Below are 20,331 nucleotides of genomic sequence, written 5' to 3'. Positions count from 1 at the left end.
TGGTGAATGTCCTCTGGTACAGTAAAATGACAATCGTCTATTGTTTTTGATTTGTACAAGTTTTATGGTAACATTTGCATAACTGGTATAGATGCTGAGAAATCAGGAAGTGTCAGGCAGAGGTAAAAGTTCCTAGTTAAGACATTCTTTATTAAGAATATTTTTTAAATACCTTCAGCCAGTTCTGAGTCTCCAAGCTTTTGTAAAAGTGTCTTTTACAAGGACATAATTCAGCAAACATTTAACTTAAGTATGAACTACGGAATTTTTGGATATACTATAAATATATATATTTAGTATTTTTCTTAGTTTTCTTTTTTCAGCAGTACTGTGCCAGCTTAGTGGAGAGGAACTTTTTTAGTCATTACTCAGAGTAATAACGTCTCTCTGGCTGTAAAGAGTTGATTATTAGACTGTTTCAGTAATTATTTTGTAAGTTTTGACTGAAAATATCTGTAGTTATTTCATGGGAGACATTCAGGATGTTTGTAATATGAGTCTCCGTTATTTCATGCTAACTATTGTTTCGTCTTGAGGAACTTTTTCTTGAAACCATGAGCCAGATGACAAAAAAAGACAGTGACCAACACTGAAACGAATCTAAATCCTGGTGAGATTGCTTTATTTTTTAATGGATGGTTGCTAAGCCAGCTTTCCAGCATATCATTGTTCTCTATCAGACTGGATTTAACAATGTTGACCAGTAAGTTGGACTCTATGACAAGGGCTTGGTCAGAGTCGACCCATAAGAACGAAACAATGTGTCAGCCAAGCTCCTTGCCTATTGTTCTAAAACCATGAAACCTTCCATTTGTTGCTTATCTAGAGACTTCTCTGTTTGTTCGGCCAAATTCTTGAATTTCAAAGCGGAGGCGACCGTCCAGAAAGAAGAAACCCTTTCATTCTTTTGCTAGATCGCTTCCTTGGTGCAACCCAGGCTTTACGTTCACGCTATGATAACAAACTCCAAATCTTTGTGGACCTTCTATAGACAAGCATTTAATGATGACGTCCTGCTGTTTCACTTCAGGATTTATATCTTAAGACACAATGACAAAAATAAAGGGACAGAGTTCCGTTAATGGTGTCATAAAAATGTCCTTAATTGTAAAAAAGTTGGATGTTCTGGCCCATTATTAAAACGAATGACATCAAGCAGAGGAATGACAGTCAGTGAGACAGTTAAGCCTTTAAGGTTTCTTAGAGTCAAAGAAAACTGATCGTGTGCCGTATGCTCCTGGACACACGCGCTATTTTAACAGACAAGAAAATCCCCTGTGAAAGTAGAAGCAGGACCCGGTTCTGCGGCGGAGGATTCCCGTCATGGCAGCGGCTCGAAGGTGTCGTGTTCTGAAACTAGCTGAGTGTGCGCAGCAGCGGCTGCTTGCAGTGACATTTGACTGGCTTCGTTTACCCACGCTCAGGCTTGTTTAGAAGAAAAGACAACAAAGACTTCCTTCCCACCTTTGATGAATATCTCTTTGAGTCATTAGAGAAACCTCACAGACCACACATTTCAGTGAAGGTGAGGGCAATTTATTGTTTGGGCTCCCGGATGAGAAAGCTTGCAGCTTTGAACCTTTCTCTCAATATTAGTTTCTTCACTTTTATGTGCGAACGATAATCCGTCTGTCGTCCCTGATCTCGGTTTCTCTTCTCGTTCACCGAGTAGCTAATTTCGCTTGCTTTCATACGTAAAAGAGAGCATCTCCAAAGAATCCTCCGTAGGATCTCCAAACTAAACGAAGTCATAAATCACTCTTCTATACATATCATACTAATTAAGAACTGGGCTCAGCTGCTCTTCTCCAGCGGAAGACGGGGGGAAAAAAAAAACCTGGTCCATAATTATGTCAAAACAATGTGCTCTCCACCTCTGCCACAGCTCATTTGAGTCCAGGATGTGGAGATGAAACATGTGGACGGTCACCAAGGACTTAAAAAGAGTTCGTCCTGTGTGTGTGGAAAGGGCTGCACATTTCTGGCTCCTTAAAGGACAACGTTCTGGATTTGTTGAAGTGAGGTTTTGTTAAAAATCTTAAAACTGCTGGAGTTGGAGGTGTCACAAAGCTGAGTGAGAATGAGATTCATCTTCACAAAATGCTAATCAGTTGCTATTCTGAAGCAGCTGTAAGCTAGCATGAGCTACGCACACCAGTCAACCGCTTTAAGCTTGACACCCTTTCTAGATATTTCTGAGACTCTTTTAAATCTGAAGAAGTATTTCTTCAGATTTACAGAAATTCACAGTTCCACTACCAGGCGCTGCTACGGCGTGTGAGGCTAATGCTTAGCGGTGGGAACAGCCTGGGTTAAAAAGTGCCATTTTTTTCGTTGACAGTCTACTTAAGAACCGTTGGCTGTGGTCAGTGACACTTGGCTACAAAGACATTTTTGAGGCCTCCACCATCTTTACATTTATTTTTGTGACAGCAAGAAACTGAAAAAAGAGAAAAAATTGCAAGATAAAAGTGATATGTGAATGATGTGATAACAAGCTAATCAACTAATTGCTAACACCACTAAAGTTTGTTTTGGAGTTTCATCTTTGTTGCATAGACAAGGACAAATCTAAAGGATTTTTTTTTTTTTTTACATTGTTTTGTGATGGTTTTATCTGTGAAAGAAAACTTTAACTATTTTTGCTTAACCTTCATTTTACCAGAATAAAAAGTCCAGTATGATTATTTTTCAAGGTAGTCCTGGCCAAAGCCTATTTACTTATAGCCGTTTTTAATGCGGTTGGACTGCATTCGATTTTCTCTGGTCTAAACGGGATAATTCAGTGTTTGTTTCAGGGTGATTGTTCATATAGAAATCTATTATTTACAGAGGAAAAAAAAAGTGTCTATGCACCACATTGGATCTCCCTGTGTGAAATACTTCATGAGATGTAACAGGTTTCCAATCAGAGTAAAACAACCTGACTGAAAATTTTTATTCTCTTGAACTGTTTCAGGTGTAGTTATATTGGTCGTGGTTTACATTTTCCTCTCTCAATTTGTGTTTCACACAGAGGAAAGTCATAGGTGGTGCACAGCCTCCTCCCTTCTATTTGCAGTGTGTACTTTTTTTTTTGGAAATAACAATGAAAGGAAAACTTTTAAGATTTATCAAAGTGTGTGAACTGCTTTGAAATACTACAGTTTGTAGCTATTTTACGTCATTAGAAGCCTCCTTTGGTGCTGGGTCTTCTTGGACTACCTGTTAGCTTTACGTTCTGGGATTTCTATAAAATTTGGATGCTTAGAGAGTTTACTGTAGACATTTATCAGTATTTCATTTTCAGAACTATCCCTTTTTTATCTGTAATGCGTTTCTGCAGACCTTATCTGTCTGAGCCTGCAGACTCGCATAGCGTGAGGGGCGCAGGGCAGCGATATGTACACGAACCGGCTGACCTCGAAAAGGCTGAAGACCCCCGCATGGGGTTGAATACCAGAGCAAGTCAGAGCCGAGGATTCCTCTTGGATAAGATGTCTTCGCAGACCTAAAAACAAATCCAGTTCCTTCCTTCTCAGGAATCTTGAAACCTCGGTTCTGTGACTTTAACAGTTCAGCTCCACATGTGGACCTACAGTCCCAAACCCAACACACCATCTTTTTTATTTTTTTGGATTCCGGTGAGGCTCTCAGACAGCGGCGACTCCGGCTTTCACCCCGTAAATCAGGCTCAGGTTGTCGGGAGATAATTTCCACTGTGTGCAGCCAAAAACACCCTCGCCCTGTATTTTAGGTTTCTTCAGTGTGCAGCCTCTTTCTTCCTTTCCTTTCTGTCAAATGTTGGACGCTTTGTGTGAGAATTGCACTTCATGGCTTTTGTCCTGAATCTTTACAAGCCAGATGGCCGCCGCGCACACACACAGAATTCTGGTAAAATTGTACCTAGGCAAATCTGCTAACATATGCTTAACATTCAATGTATAATCTTCCTCCCCTCACTGCTTACTGGTGTAACTAATCCTCCCTAAAATGAAAAAGATTTTCTGCTGTGTGAAATTTCTGACATCGAACATTTAAAGTGTTTAATTTGACTAGGAAATTTAATTAGCCACTTTTGGTCACGAAAGCCAATCATAAACGTTGCTAATATGAAAAACAAAGTCTAATATTAGTGCGAGTGTCACAGCTGGATCCATCGCTTGGCTCTTTATCGTCTGCTCCACGACACTGGTCGGCCCGATAACCAATTACACCTCTTACGGCCCCCTCCAATAGCTTTAATCACTGATTAGGATTCCTCGTTCACAAAGCAGCTACTTAAAAGTAATTGCTCAATAAAGGGAGGGGAAGTTGTCGTATTAAGGAGGTGTTCCTGCTGCTTCTCTCATTAGCGGCTCACTCTGAGCTTTCATCTCCCAATTGTCGCAAATGGAGTCGATTTCATTCACAGCACAGGATCCGTCCTCCCCTCCTCCTGCAGCTCTCTTCAGCCTGCCGCACGCCGCCATAAAGCGCGACGCCATTAGCGGCCGCGCTAACCCGCAGCACAGAGGGAGCTCGCCTGCTTTGAGCTCTGTTGGTTTCTGACTTATTACAAATAGAACATATCAAGTGACGTAAAAGAGAAGTTTTTTTTTTGTTTTTTTTGTTTTGCTTTGTTTGTTTGGTTGTTTTTTTTTTTTTTTGTGGGTTTGGTTTCTGGTGGCCGGAGCGTGGAAATGTTTCTCAGCAAATGCAGCAGCTGCGGTGGGAACTTATGGGCCCTTGTTGTGACTCGTAAAAATATAAATGAGTTTTCCCGAAGTAGTTTTTTAGTTCAAAACATTCACTTTGATTGTTCTGAGTGAAAAAAAAAAAAAATCTCAAATACGCCGTGATTTCAGCAAAGACCAGAAGAATGTCTGATATTGATGAGGAAAAAGACTGCTTAGGAATTTCCTCCTGGAAAAGAGAAGTGGTAAAATAGAGGGAAAACACAAATTACATTTCCAATTGAACGTCAAATATTTTAGATTTTAGTCTTCCTAATATTTAAAACAGGACTAGACAACAACAACAACAACAAAAACACATTTAGTTTCTTGTTTTGCAGGTTTTCTGTTGCTAATTACACAATATTCTCCCTGCTTGAATTCAGACACTTTTATACACCAGTTGGCCTGCAATATTGTCCAATAGTCAACTAATGAGAGACAAATCACATCCTGCACTGTAAAACCTAATTACTTCTCCATTCTTAAAACATATATGCAAACTAATCACCTCAATATTTTTTAGATTTCACTAAATTAAGTAATATAAACTTGTGCAATTTTAGTGCGCCTAACTTAAGTCAACTTAATAAATCTGAGTATGTCGTAATTAAACGGTATACAAAGCTTCTTTTTTTGTATATGTAAATAAATCCTTAGATTTGTTTCAAATTAATATTAACAAAATGGAAAAAATACTTTAAAATTTAAAGATTTTTCCCCCCATAATTAAAAAAAATAAGAAAAATTGTAATGAATAAATTAGAACACCCCCTCCATGTATTACATCTTAAAATGGTTAAAACAAGGTAGTTTTCCATCAGGTGGATATGATGAGAACACACTGACACTCAGTGCTTTACAGAAGGTTTGTCCTGTTCAAACCTCGGACTTTAATTAGTCTGGTTTGCTCCTGAAGTGAGAATGAACATGATGTTGAGATTGACAGAGCTTTCTGAAGCCTTCAGAAACAAGACTCTAGCAGCTTATATGTATGATAAGGGATTTAAGGGGATTTAACTCTGAAATCAGCCACTCCACTGCAAAGTGAGTTTACAAGGGTAGGGCAGCCAAAGCAAAGACTGGCATGTAAACATGAAGCTGTCCAAGCAGGTTTACTCTCAAAGCAGCCCAGATGCTGAAGGAAGTTTCAGAAAACCTTAAATGGTCATCATGAGACTTGCATCCATTAATCTTGAATTCCTTCAGCTTCACGTCACAATGATGATCCAAAACATTCCAGTAAATCTACCAAGGACTGGCTGAGAGTTCACAAATGGAAAGTCCAAGAGTGCAAGAAACTGTTGCGAGACACTGATATATTGACAGAGTAAGATTTCCACTGAAGTTGTTTCAACCAAAGGGGTAACACCATCTGCTGTGGCCCGAGTTGTCGTAACCTTTTCTTCAGTTACTGTACACATTTATGTTGATATATTTCGATAGATGAATAAAATAAAAGTATTTACGTGGACTTTAACATACTTTCTATTTCAGAAGTAAATCATGAGGTTACATGTACATCTCTTACAAAAAGAACAGAATATTTCATGAGATGTTTCATGATTTTTCAATTATTATAATTTACAAGTGGAAGTAAAACTACATATTTTGCCCTTCTTTTGTGTGTATCTATCTTTTTTAATAAAATCTGGTGCAACAATTGCCTTAAGAATTCACCTAGAAGTTTACCATTCAGTGAACTTCTGCAGTCCCGCAAATGACCAATTATTTGATGCAGTTGTGTCAAAGTGGTTCCATATACTAGCCCTGGAGGACTGGAGTTTGACTAACCCTGAATTACAAGCTGAAAAAGCCTGGTGAATGAAACTGGCGGTTCAATTTTCCGTCGTTTTCCTTCATACTCGAAAGAAACAGCCCTAAACATACATCTGACGCTACATGGATCAAAGCTTTATTAGGTGTTCGAATGACCCAGTTAAAGTTTAAACCTAAATCCAGTTAGAAGTCTTTGGCAGAAGTTGCAGGACTTTAAATCCAAAACCTCATGTCTGTAGATGGGCAAAGCTTTTAGGGGCATTCCCGTAACAACTTCTCCGAAGTATATCCAGTGAAAAGTGGTTCTAGACAGTATCATCTCGGGGAGGTTGAATGCAAATGCATGTCTTGTACAATTTTATTTGTAGGAAATGTTGAAAACCACTTTTTCCTATCACTTTCCAACCATTAGGTTGTTTGTTTAGGTCTATCTCAATAACACACTGAGAAGATTTTGGGTGATATGTGACAGAATGTGAAAAGGTTCAATGAGCATGAGTAGCTTTCCAAGGCACTGTGTGCAGAAAACATGCATGAAAGGACCCAGCTGAGCTTCAAGCACGCAAATTTCTTTCTTGGTTGTGTTTAGGAGAGCTGCAACCAACTAGAAAATAGCGACACTGAGAAATTTTGTTTTCTACTGTATGAAAAGTGCTTGAAATATTTATAAAGCTACTTGAAAGGGTCTATTTGGAATGCCTGAATTATATAAGGTGCATTAGAGACACTTTTGAAGGTATCATAGAAGATTCAAATCATAAGAAAGGCTGAAAAGTTAACTTTTTATTCTGTAAATGACTTTTTTTTGTCAATGCTCAGTATAACTTTTAAATGAGGCATATAAAGTGATTTAGCAAAACTCAGTATTTTTTCTCAAGGTGAATGTACAATATCAGTGACACCAAGATTATAGTACTATAGGCTTTCTAATTTCAGCATCAACTCTATTTTACACTTTTGTACAGTCAAATGAGGAATTTGACTATAATTTCATTTTGCCCTTAATGAAGACATTTTAAGTATATATAAGAAAATGAACTCCGGTATGTCTTCAAACTTAGGTCTCAATTTGGTAGAAGTGAACTCTGGTATGGTTCGCATACATATGTGACCGGAGACCACTCCAAAAGCAGGAAGCGGACTATATAGCAGAGGGCATTCTGGGTAAATGCAGCCAAAACGTTGGGAGGAAATGGTTCAAGATATTTTACCAAAGACAAAAGAGAAATCCTACAACAGCTAAAACTTGACACCGCTCCATTTTCATTGACATTTTGTGAAGAAAGAAGTTGCGCTCATTTCTTCGTCAGAGGTTTTTGTGTTGCTTCCTTCAGTACTTTCAGCCCCACCACAGGCGAGGAGGGGAACAGGTTGCTCACAGGTTTAGTTTGTTTGACCCAGTGCAGTGTGAAAGGAAACCGCACCAGATCAAAGTGCAACAAATGTTTCAATTTCGGTCCTCAATACAACTGACAAATGTGAAAACATCGTAAGATTTGAATAGCAATTCCTGAAGTATTAGAGTCATCATTTAAAAATTGTCTTACCATCTCATACGTTAACATATTCCCTTGGCTAGCAATGATAAAACTGTGGCCTCTGAGTGTTTTCTCTTGTGGATATTTAGTTCTATGAAGCTTCAGACCAAATCTAGTATGTTCCATGGTACAGCAAATTTTCTTCACTTTGTTTAGCCTTCATGTTATCTTCGAGCCTTATTCTCTCTCGCTGAATGAAATGCAGAAAATGCATGTGTTGACGTGTAGAAAAAACTTTCTTTAGAAATAAAACCTCCAATTGGTTGTATTAGAGGTTTTATTTCTTTATAAAGATGTTAATCAGCCAATATGTTCTTGCACCTCAGTAAAAATACAATGACCTGAAATGTTGCAATCCCCCTGTCTTTTTGACGTTTTTCAAATGTAGATTTCACCGAATTGAATGTGACAGAATTCATTTACGAGTCTGTTCCCATGTAGCACAACTGAGTTAATTGGCCTTAACTGACTTCTCGCATTAGGATTGCTGCAGGTGCATTTGTTGCACTCTGAATGCCGACACGACGTTTTCACGCAACTCCATTTCAAAGCCATGCAGATCCCGTCAAAAAAAAACATGCAATTATGGAGATGAGCCGTAACATCACATGCGACTTGACCGGGGAACGGCAACGGCTCCTGGTAAAGCGACTGCTTCTTCGCTGACCCTGACTAGGCAACAAACAGCTCCAAGGTCGAGTGCAATCATTTGGGAGAAAACGGTTGCACACGAAGGGACTGCAGGGAACGCAAACACTGCGGCGCACAAGCACGTTCCGGTCCTAAATGTCTGGCTTGGCGAGGTGGAGCGGTGGCAGGAAAAGAAGGTCAAGAACCTTTCAGCAAAGACGCTTAGCAGCTCCTGTTCCGCATGCAGAAACCATAAGACCTGTTCAATAAATCATGCATCTCTGAAACATTTACAGCTCTTGTGTTTCCATGAAACGATAAGTCCTAAACATGTTGGATGTCTGAGAGAAATAGACATGAACTTAGTGCTCTAATTCTCTCTAAGCCACAAGTTACATGCGACATACTCTCTCAAAAAGGATGAGGAAGAGGAGGAGGATGGCGAGGCAGTGCCTTGTTGTGGAGAGGCCTGTCTTCTGTTCGGTCCCAGAGGTTCAGAGGAGCTGTTACACTCTGTTTTTTTTTTCTATGGAGGTCACAAGGTTATTATATAAACAATTCACATGGACGGCCTCAAACGCCCGGCGGGAATGTTTAATGCAACGCTCGCATTTTTTTCCCCTTCGGTGTAAAGACACAGACGTGTCCGGCTTGCGCCACGCCGCATTATTTCCCCGCCTCCGTTTCCCCCTTTGCTGCGCGTCTCGCGGAGGCAGCCCAAAGACCGCGCTTAATTAATTTGGTCAGCTGCCTTGGATAAACTACACTGATGACATCAATTAGATCCTAATGAAAACAGATAAAAGCCACGGAAAAGCAAATGGAATTTCTGAGCAGGACTCATCAAAGTCTCTGCGTTGGAACAAATTCCCACTACGTCCCCCATAAAAGCCTTTAATTTGCAAAGCTCATGTCTGGTTTGGTACTTAGAAGTACACGGTCAAATGATTCAGTGTAAGTCGTTGCGCCGAGAAGAGCCAAATCAGAATTTAATTTGGCACCGAACCTCCTTATCCCGTCTGAAACATGTGGCGGGACGCAATCCTTGGATTAGCACGGACTTCAGAAGCGCACACTTGGCATGTTTCGCATCCTCTAGCGGAGCAGACACCTTGTGTGCCGGTTTGTAACACGACATTTTACATTTTCAATCTCGGGGAGACGGGAGGGGAGGTGGGACACCCGTGCTTACTGCAGATTATTACTTCTTAGTTAAGCAAATTGCTGCAATTATGTGTGTCAGTCGATTGACGAGGGATAACGAGGCGCTGTTTCTTTTGTCTCCACCACTCTCCTCTCTCTAATAACTCCGTGACCTCTTTGAAAATGCCTGATTTGATTTTACAGCTAGAGACAGATAACGGTTCAGGCAAATGAAGATGAATCAATTAATTCAGCTGTTAGTGCTAATTTCTCAGCACTTTGCAGAGATGATGGATTTAAACAACGGTGCACCTCTCTACTGGAACGAGAGGGATAGATTGTTCTTGTGTCTGAAACTATGTGGAAAATGACATCTGGCATGTGGAAATTGGCACGTTGCTACCTGAAAGATTTGGTTATTTCACCAGGATAGACCAGCACAGAGTTTCACATCATTAAGTGATGAGAAAAATGCAAGGTTTTCAGCATTGAAGGAAAGTTATTCAGAGAATCTCACCAAAAGGGCCTTTGGTGACTCTGGAGGAGCTGCACAATTCCACAGCTGAACTCAAACTATTGGTCACGTTCGCCAGAAATCGGCTCCAATTATCAAATGTTGGGGGGTGGGAGGGAACAAAACTAAAAGAACCAAATTTTAATCACTTTTACTGTTTTTATAAATTAATCAAAAGCAGATTTGGGGGCAGAAACAATACTCTCAGGTCAGGACGAGTCTCTGTGTTCAACCTGTTGCTTACTAGTCTTCTTAGATGTATAACCTTTTACTTTTCCTGCCCCCCAAGAATGTTCTTTCTTTAGGTTTTATGTTCAGAAGAAACTCTCACATAATTGCGACAGTTTGCAGAAAAAAATAGGAAGTTGTTATTAAACTGTTTTTGTTTTTTCTTTGTGTGTGTGTGTGTGTGTGTGTGTGTGTGTGTTGTGTGTGTGTGTGTGTGTGTCTGTGTGTGTGTGTGTGTGTGTGTGTGTGTATGTTTTCGCCTCCATCCCAGCGGACTACCCTCCCCCTCCGCCCCCTGCCGAAGAGTTTACCGGTTTCCCGTCACCGCCCGGTTCCTTCCCCCCTCCGCCGGCGGATAACTTGTTCGATTATCAGGTAAGATGCTGCGTTGCATGTTCTTGGCCGTCGACTCTCGTAGCGTCAGCACAGAAAGCAGAGACAGCATGGAGCTCCAACACAAAACTTGTCTTTCAGTTTGAGCTGGGGCCAGCTGCAGAGAACCTAGGGACTCACACTCCGCTCTAATGCAGGATGGATGGAAGGCTGACACCTAATGGTGGAGCCCGGTCATTTAGCTTTGCCTTGCTAGTCATAATACCCACAGGCATCTACCCCCCCCCCCCGCGGTCCCCCCGCATGCAGCCTCCCAGCTCTCATCGACTCTCTCAGCACTTGACCTCTGATGAGAGATCCTCCAAGTGCTTCACATTCCTTTGTTTGGTGTAAGCAGCGAGGGTAGAAACAGAGACCCAAACGCTTTCTGTCCAAATTATAACAGAATGTGTTGAGTCCACTGGAACGTAAGGTGCAGTTGGAGATTTCTGCTCAGCTGGAGCAACGCGGGGCCGAGCCGACCGGCAGATCCGCCTCCTCCCTGCGCCGCCTTCAGATTTGGCTCCAGCTCAGAGGAATGCAGGGAGGTCCCAACCAAACCGGCTTCCTTTACTAGAAATCTGTATGAACGTTTCTGCAAATCCTCAAAACTCCACACAATCGCTGTGGGGCGAGTTCTCACAGTTCTCTTCAGTCATCATAACATATTGCCAGGTCTGAGAGGTAAAGATGAAGTATGGAAGTATGAAGTAAGTAAGATGAAATCACGCTTTACATTTTCTTAGGCATTTAAGATAGTAAGTGTTCACAGTCCCTCTGAAGAACCTTGCATAGAAAAACAAGGTGATATATAAAGATTCCCTAATACGAATCTTTAGGGACTCTTTAGGGAGCCATAACTCACTTTGTGCCTGGAAATCAAAGTGAGTTATGATTGGTGACTGTAAAACACTGAAGACAGAAAAATTTGAGGTTACAAGCAAGTCAAAATAAAAATACTGCATATCAAGGTTTTTTGTTTTGTTTTCACCTAAAACTGATTTCCACTTTTAGGAATGGCAGACTAAGTGCCACCGGTGCTGTGACCTCAACCCATTAAGATCCAGTCATTGGTTTTGTAACAAGGCAAAGGAAGACCAAGTTCTGAACACACGTCAGACAAAAAAGCCTGAATAAGGGTCCAAAATGTGACTTTACACCGTTGAATGGGATAAAAATGCAACCTGACAGACCTTGTCGCTCAGAAAACCTCGCTGTCAGAATGTCAACTTTTTTTCTGTTGTAAGAAGAAATGCCAATGTTACAAAGTACCCAAAGCCTTCTCACTTCTGCTTTCCTCTCAGAGCCTCAAATGGAAAAATACACACATATAAATACATTTATTGAAACTGTCACCCCCCCAAAAAAAATCCCATTGAATGCCTTTATTAAAAAAAAAAAAAGCATGCCATTTACCAACTTCTCATTCTTTTGTTCATCTTGGACTTCCTGTTTTCTGCTCTGAAACCCCTAAAAGGATTCTTCCTGGCAGACTAATTCCCATATAAAGAACTGTTATCCTAAGTATAGATCCCCTAACCAAACCTCAACTTTCCATTTTTTCTTTGTATCGAGCGGGGGGAAAAAGACGACGCCTATCACTCAGAACGTCTTTCTCTTGGCTCTAGCAGAGAAATCCTATATGTTAAATGAGTAACGCGTGGATTAAACTGTATTTAATGTCGGCGAAGGCAGAAAAAGCACTCTTCATCACCCAGGCAGAGAGATGTGTGTGGATTATGACACGCAAAAAGACAAATCTCTCGTTTTGGCCGCCATCCGCGTTGTAAATTCCCTCAAAGACTGCGACATCTTCCCCTCTTCCTCCTCATTTTCACTCCTAAACAAGTTTGGCGACTGTTTTATTTTTGAATATCTATTTTTTTTGGGGGGGAGGTGATTCCTTTGTTGATTCGTTCAGAGCCATTAGCGCGCCTCTTTGTTTACCCCCAGCTCGCGACTGCCTCAGATGTTTTTAGGGAGACGCTCGGCTCCAAAGGGAGGCAGGCCTTGCCTCCGTAATGGCTTGTGACAGGTAATCCAAACACATAACATTAGAATGAGAAGCAGTCATTGATCCAAGCAACTCAAAAAGCCCCCGCAGGCAATTGCAAGAAGTCGTCTTGCAGTCGGCAACGCGGTTCAGAGGCCCTAAAAATACATCTGTCAATTTCGTGGAGAAATTCCCGGGAATTTAGCAGAAATCCCTGCCACTAATGGTCACGTCAGTTTAAGTGTTTCCCAGATATCGCAGTCACAATATTTGTGCTTTTTCTACTGGAATATTTAGGGCTCGTATGATGTGATGAGGTAGCATATTTCTCTAAGGCAAAAAGAAACAAAAAAAAAAAAGGAAATGTGTGGATTAATAAATCAGTAGGCGCTGTTGTAGCATTCGTGATGCTTTCAAGCCGAGCTCCCCCACAAACACGGCGCTTCTCGTCTCCATTAAGAGGAGACGAGGTGACAATATTAGTTAGAAAATATCCGGCTTTAATCTCGACTGCTGTTGCCTCTGATTGAATCCTCCCCGGCTGGGATCGCGGCGATCGTGTCGCTTCTTAATGGAAGAGCAGGAAGAAGCTGAGGTGAATAGTGCACCAAGTTTACGAAAGACTCTGTCTGTCTCTCTTTCCTTTTCTCTTCCTCTCGCTGCCTCTCCCTCCAAGAAGTCTCCGCGATTGATGGGCGGCTTTCGGGAGGATCGCGTGAGGTCAAGGTGAAACGGGAAGTTTGAAAACCGTAATCCAAAAGTCGAAGGACGGCGGGAAAGAAAGGAGGAGAGAGCTCTGAGCTTGTTGAAGGCTTTGACATTAACTTTTAGAGAGCAGTTCAGCTAAAAGCTTTTCTTTTAGCTGTGGCTCAGGTTAAAAGACTTAGATTTTGAAAGTTTCGAAGAAAAGAAAGGAATCAGACGTACACCAATCAGAATTTACTTGGCAAAGACCAATTACTGGTTTCTTTTGCGGTCTGACTTACACCATTCCAGATTTAAATAATGCCAGATTTTAGTTGTTTTGGAATAAAAATCCATTTCATTCTCTAGTAATGAGATCTAATGTTAAGCTGGTGTCAGCTGAAGGGCCAATAGCGCATTTTAATAATGTAACTTGCTGTTGAAAGAACAAAAGTATGGAAGTAACACTGTAAATATGCCTTTCACATTGAATATAGATTCCCCCTCCCAGCATTCTCTTCTTTGTAAAGCTTAGTGAGTTAATTATACATGCCATGTGTCCCAGCATTCAGCATGCACTCAGCTTTTTTTTACACAGACATGTTACCTCCTGCAGCTTGTGGCTAGGATCATAGTTTGAAACCAGCAAAACCCTAAAAAGAGCCATGTTTGGATGGAAGTATTTGCAGACAAAAGGCTTCATCTTATTTTTAACAGAGGACCCCTCCAGAAGAACTGGAGGAAGGGGAATGTTTATCCGACAGAAATAGGAGTAATGTTGGCTATGTGGCTAGCCAACATTAGTCAAGGCCAGCCACATAGGAGAACTCTGGTCAGAGATGTATTCTTATTGCTAGTTTGAGTCTCTAGAAAGTCCATCTCCTTTGGAGAGGTGTGAAAGAGGAATCAAACTCTCCCTGAAAAAGAGAACTTTGGTCGGCCTAAAGACCTAAGTCTCGGTTCGGTCGAAGTGAACCCTGGTGCGGTTTGAATGCAAGCAGACCAGAGACCGCTCCAAAAGTTACTCTACTCTCAACTCTATTCGCTATAATCTGATACTGCTCCATTTGTGTTTACATTTTGTAAATAAGGAATATTTTTATACACAAAGGATGTCACATCAGCGGTTCATACGCTCATACTCTGTTTTTGACATTGTAAAAGTCCAACATTTGGTCTGCTGTGTGTCAGTCATTCTCTAAAGCCGGGTGTGTTGCGTTTTCTCAGATGAAACGACCTGAGAAAACTCTGGAGGAGAGGCGCTCCAGCCTGGATGCAGAGATCGACTCTCTCACCAGCATCCTGGAAGACTTGGAGAGCAGCTCGCCCTACAAGCCACGAGGCACGCAAGTAAGTCTGGGGCTCAGATTCACACTTTGACAAGAACCCGAAGAGAACTCACAGAAACCCACACAAAACAGCCAGGAAGCTCCCAGACGGCCCCTAAACATTCATATTTATTCCTACTAGAGAGGAATATTCACCAAGGTGGTTGAGAAAAAAACTGACTGACTGTGGATAGGAAAACCTATATTTGACTGAAAGACAGCATACACTTACTGTACTGTAGGTCATCTGAGTTCAAACTGACTTGGGAGAAAACCAAATGCAGGGCGGTTGTTGTAGCTTCTTAACAATATCAGCATGTTTGACTGACACCTGAGCAACAATCTCACAACACTACCGTTCTGGTCTTAGCTTGAATTTTATTTACCTCTTGCATATACAGCCAGCAGAAGATTTTATTTTTCTTAAGTAACGTCTCGCATGTTCGCACCACAGCTGCCTGAGCTAAACAGTTTGTAGTTTGTCATGAAGGAATTCAGAAAACTGGTGATAAGCTCTCTTTGTGTTTTCATGTTGAAAAATGTTGAAAGTTGACTGGAAGTTTGAGAATGTGACTAAATTATGTGTAAGACAATATTAACAATATCAACACACTACCAGTGATCTTAAAAAGACAAACAAAGTAAAATACTATTAGAATAAATATGATTTTTTTGCACTTGTTTTTATGCTTAATTCAATATTTTTAAAAATGAGTCCTGACCTATATCATTAGTCGATACTAAACGATATTAAAAGCAACTTGAGAAAGTCAAAGCCTTGGGCAGTTCAACTAAATTATTTGGCACACAATAAATGTAGGACGTGTGAATAAAAGAATGGAAAAAAACTCTCCAAAGCAATTGTGTATAGAATGGGGAAGCTCTTTGGGGCTTAGGGCAGCATGCAGATAATTTCTCCAGTGAAATATTTGGGGCAAACTAGAATACCTGAAAGGATTGCGATCTGTGAGGACCGCGCACACGGCGGAGAAAAGGTTACTGAAGTTTAAAAAGTCTGAGAGGCGTACTGAGGCTCATTCTGTAGATGTTTCCTGTGTTGTTCCCATGTCTCAATGTTGTCTGTTTTCGTTATTTATTGAAGGAGGCATACATAAGACTGAAAACAGAGCGAAGATGGTAAATTATTGATATGGTGTTTCATTTAGGTACAGGTGCCCTCATACAAGATGCACATGCTTAGATCCACGGGCCTTGTGTGTGTGTGTGTGTGGGTGTGTGTGTGTGTGTGTGTGTCTGTGTGTGTGTATGTGCGCGTGTGTATGCGTGTGCACGCGCACGAGTCTTTATTCATGTGCAGGGAAAACTCTCAACTGCGGTCGGGTTCAAATGTGAAACGGCGTCGTTGTGGGAAATGGCGCAAGACAAAGTTTGGTTCGCAAATAGTCTGAGGAACCTGGTGTTTTCAGGGAAGTTCGCAGCGAGACAAAGAGAGAAAAGGGACGACGGCTGCTGGCGCTGACGTCCTTTGGCGTAGGCTCGCTTGACTTTGTGGTTAGAACAACCAAGAGGGTGGGATGGCGGGGGGGGTATTGGTATCAACCAAGTTAGAATTATTGCCCCACTCTGAAGAAACAGCAGATACCATAAGAAAGGAAGTGAACATTGTGGCTTTGAAATTATACGTGTTAAGAGGAATGAGGCGAGTGAGTGTGTTGATGTGCGGCGCCTTGCTACAGTTGAACGTTTTCACGTTTTGTCACGTTACGACCGCAACCTTCAGTGTGTTTTTATTGGCATCTTAGGCTGTAGATCCACACGCGGCTGCACACTGTCATGAAGTGCAACTTCAGGACAATTATTACGTGGTGTCGAGATTTTCTTCCAAATGAAAGAAAATACAACAAGGTTGGTGTGTGTTTGAGTTCAGTCCAGGTTACGTTGGTATAAGGCTGGACCATAGATCAATAACAATATATGTCCCAATAGACACGTCATCATCATCAATGGATAAAACATCTGATATCCAATAGCTTCACTCTACTGGGATCCAGAACCACACAGCATTCTGGGGGATGTAGGCAGAGGGAAGGCTTTAGCCCCTTAACCTCTCACAGCTAAGCATCAACTTAGTTGATATAAAACAATAAGAGTGAAAACTGTGGGTGAAACAGGAAAAGTCATGTCACCAGTTTGGCAGTATTTCAGATATCTAAAGCAAATCAAAATTTTTTTTTATATCGACTGATATGAAACGTTTACATCGTGGAATATTTTTCAGGCGTACAAAGAGCAACATGAAGACCAAGAAACACAGCAGACAGTTGAGTAATAAAACTGAGGAAGTTTAAATCAGACTTGGATAGTTAACGAAGTCACAATTTTCAACTTCCAGCTTGGCAACAACTTTAAATATGTAGCCGAGATTATAATGGAATGGTTTAAAAAAATGGACAAAAAGAGCAGGTCCAGTTGAAAATTTGTGACAAGAACAAACAAAATAGTTACAATGTCAATAAATTATTGAAGTATTTGGTTGTAACAGGACAAAATATGAAACTGCTAAACTACTTCTGTATGTTTTCCTGTAGTGTGTTTGGATTGACACGTTGCAGCTTCAGAACAAAGTTTTTGTTTGTGTGTTTTGGGTATTTTGGGATGCTTGTAAAAAATGTAATAAGTGAAATGATGTTCTGTTGATTTAGTTATTTGTAGTAACTTCACAATATTTATTGTTTTAGCATCAAGGCATTTTCAAAAAATTTTCTATTATTAATATTATTACTATTACTATTTATTTTGTTGATACTCAGAAGTCTGCATCCATTGGCATTTGAATTGGCTTTAAATTGTATTATTTTGGGTCAAATGTTTAGGAAGTCCTCCTACCAGCAGCTACAACCTATAATATGCAGCTGAATCTCTGGCTCATTCCTTCTTAAGAGCCAGATATTATTGAGTCCGATTTGAAGGCCACCTTCTCAACTTTGCTCAGTCTGTTTTTGTTCTTTTTAGCAGGGCTTTGTGATGGCCTCCTAAATCTTGCCTTTTTTGCCCTCAACTCACTTTGAAACCACTTCGGCTTCACAGCTGGTTTGGTCGTCTCGGGTTTGCCAGCATCCTCCTTTTGTTAGACTTTTAGATTTATGCTGAAAACCCACACAAGTCCATTTCGATACAGAAAAAAGATGTTTTTAATATCCAACACTTTGTGCTACCTGCAGTGTTTCACTGCAAAACCGCGAGAAAAAGGAAACGCAGAAGACATCCTGATACCGATATATGCATACAACCAGCAGCTGCTTAGCTTAGCAGAATTACTTCCCTTTTGAGGTCAATTTTACCTCCAAAAGTTTAGCACTCTGTTACACTAACATTAGCATGTACTTCTTTTAAACATGGGTGAACACTCCAGAGCGAGGCAGAAGAGTTCATCACCATGGCAATAACTGTCTGCCCAACATGTTTTCCTTCATGGGTGAAAGTGAGAGAAAAAGGCCTTCTAATAAAGGGCTTACCTGGCCTCCCTGCTTCTGTTAGAGACTAATTATATTATCTGATGATAACTGTGATATTTTCAAAGCTGTCGAACTACTGTGAAAGCGTTTAGTTTTCCTGCGAGGCTGCGGATGAAAGCACGTGTTTTCTGGTTGAAGGGTGACGGTCGGATTCCTGCTTCTTGGACTGATCACTGCACTGAACACAACTAGCTAAATCAAGTCATCAGTGTGTGTGTAGTAGTAGTGTGTGTAGGACAGAGCAAAAAGAAGAAATGCTCCACAGCCTCATCAGAGACTCAGAAACATAGAAATGTCATATGAACTGAGTGAATGTCAGCTTTCCTCATTCATTCATACACACTGTGTGACATTGCCTCTTCCCCTCAGCAGAAGAGGAAAAAAAAATCACAAAAGCTGTTCTAATTTCTTGTTGTGTTATTGATTCTGTAATTTACGTGAAAATTAAACATGAAGATAAACTAGGAAGTTGCATTTGACGCCAAAGCTCTGATTGGTGCGTCTCCCACTAATGGCTCTCCTCCTCTGAAATAACGCTCCTTCTTGAGCTGGTTGCTTTCAAACTTCGCTGCTTTGGTGAGATTTGACGGGTTTTTCCACCAGTTTGGAGAACCAAAGACGCCTATAGCTGAATGGCGCTTCTCAATGTTTGGTTCTGGTTCTGGAGATGCAGAACCAGAACCAGAAGATCTGATTGGTCTGTAAGGTTGCTACCACAGCAGCAGATCTTTACTGTGTTGTGGTGCTGAGCCATTCAGTGATTTGTAAATAAAATAATCATTTTAAAGTCTATTCTCTGACCTGGCTGATGTGCTCTATCTTCCTGGTTTTAGTGAGAACGTGAGCTGCAGCGTTCTGGATCAGCTGCTGCTGACCTGTGAAGACACTGTTGCAGTAATCAATGCGACTTAAGAAAAAAACATGGATGAGTTTCTCTATTACAAGGTCAGGTCAGTGTTTCTAGCGGGTATGACTAGAAAGCATCCTTGTTGAGTCTTCAGCCTAAAACACTCAAGTTCATGGAAAAGTGAAGGAGCGAACACGCAACTGTAAGGAAGCGGTCGGTTTTGAAAGACTTTGGTCTTCTAAACCGCTGCATGTGATTTTTTTCCCCTCCCAACGTAGACGCACATGGTTGAAGTGCGTATCTTTCTCAGAGCGAAAAATGTGGATTTCTACATTAGAGCTGGAGTCTGAAAGCTTTTGTCAGCAGGTGTTTAAAAATGGATGAGTACCGGTACAGCTGCATGAGGGGCCCAGCTCCTGACATAATGTGCCGGACCGGACTGGGCCGGGTCGGGTCGGGTCGGGCTGGATCAGGCCGTCGGAGTGGTTCTACCTGTCGGGATCAAAGTCGCTGAAAGCCTGAATATTCTGCAGGCTTTCAGGGTTTTGTGCGCACGCGTTCTCCGACGCGTTTTAATCAGGAATTTCTCTGAATCCGTTTCTGATGCAACTCTGGGTTTTCTCTTATCTCCATGGCCTTTTATGCTTCGACCATCAGATCCGTTTGCATGTGCAGGAGATTTAGCTCCATTTGATTGGTCCTTTGACATACACAGAAACTCGTGCCGACCCCTCCTTCATCCCCCCCATCTCATCTGATGCTGATTGTAGATGATTAACTCTGGTTGACCTTTTCCCCTGCCCAGCTGCTCCTGTCAGTCAGTACCGGCTCTCCTTTAATACAGCATTCTGCTGTGTAACAGTAGTGTGTGTGTGTGTGTGTGTGTGTGTATTTTGTATTTTCACAGGCCAGCTTTCGTGCTATAGCTCCACTGCAACCGCTGCACAATAACCTTCCGCTCCTGCGAGCAAACGAGTAACAAAAGCTCCTGAAATGCAGCTTTTTGCGCTCGAAGTGTCTGGAAAAAGGAATCTTGCCGAATGAAAACAGAACGGCACTCATTCATAAAAATCCAAATGTTGTTCCTACAAATGTGCAGTGGTAC

The 20,331-nt window shown here is 41.3% G+C and overlaps 1 protein-coding gene across 6 annotated transcripts in view; it reads left to right on the top strand.

Annotated features, from left to right (window-relative positions):
* lpp (LIM domain containing preferred translocation partner in lipoma) overlaps nucleotides 1-20,331 on the top strand; it is a 166,442-nt gene that overhangs the window by 63,461 nt on the left and 82,650 nt on the right. For all 6 annotated transcript variants that reach the window (XM_055050210.1, XM_055050184.1, XM_055050217.1 and 3 more), the window contains 2 exons: nucleotides 10,798-10,901; nucleotides 14,803-14,925. In XM_055050210.1, coding sequence (XP_054906185.1) covers nucleotides 10,798-10,901; nucleotides 14,803-14,925 — 227 coding nt within the window. The remainder of the gene's footprint in view (nucleotides 1-10,797; nucleotides 10,902-14,802; nucleotides 14,926-20,331) is intronic.

This window comes from Poeciliopsis prolifica, unplaced genomic scaffold (genome assembly GCF_027474105.1).
Source record: "Poeciliopsis prolifica strain line A6 unplaced genomic scaffold, Auburn_PproV2 SCAFFOLD002, whole genome shotgun sequence".
Classification (NCBI taxonomy): Eukaryota; Metazoa; Chordata; class Actinopteri; order Cyprinodontiformes; family Poeciliidae; genus Poeciliopsis; species Poeciliopsis prolifica.
The sequence above is the reverse complement of the archived record's forward strand: the minus strand, read 5'-3'. Positions and strand labels throughout refer to the sequence as shown.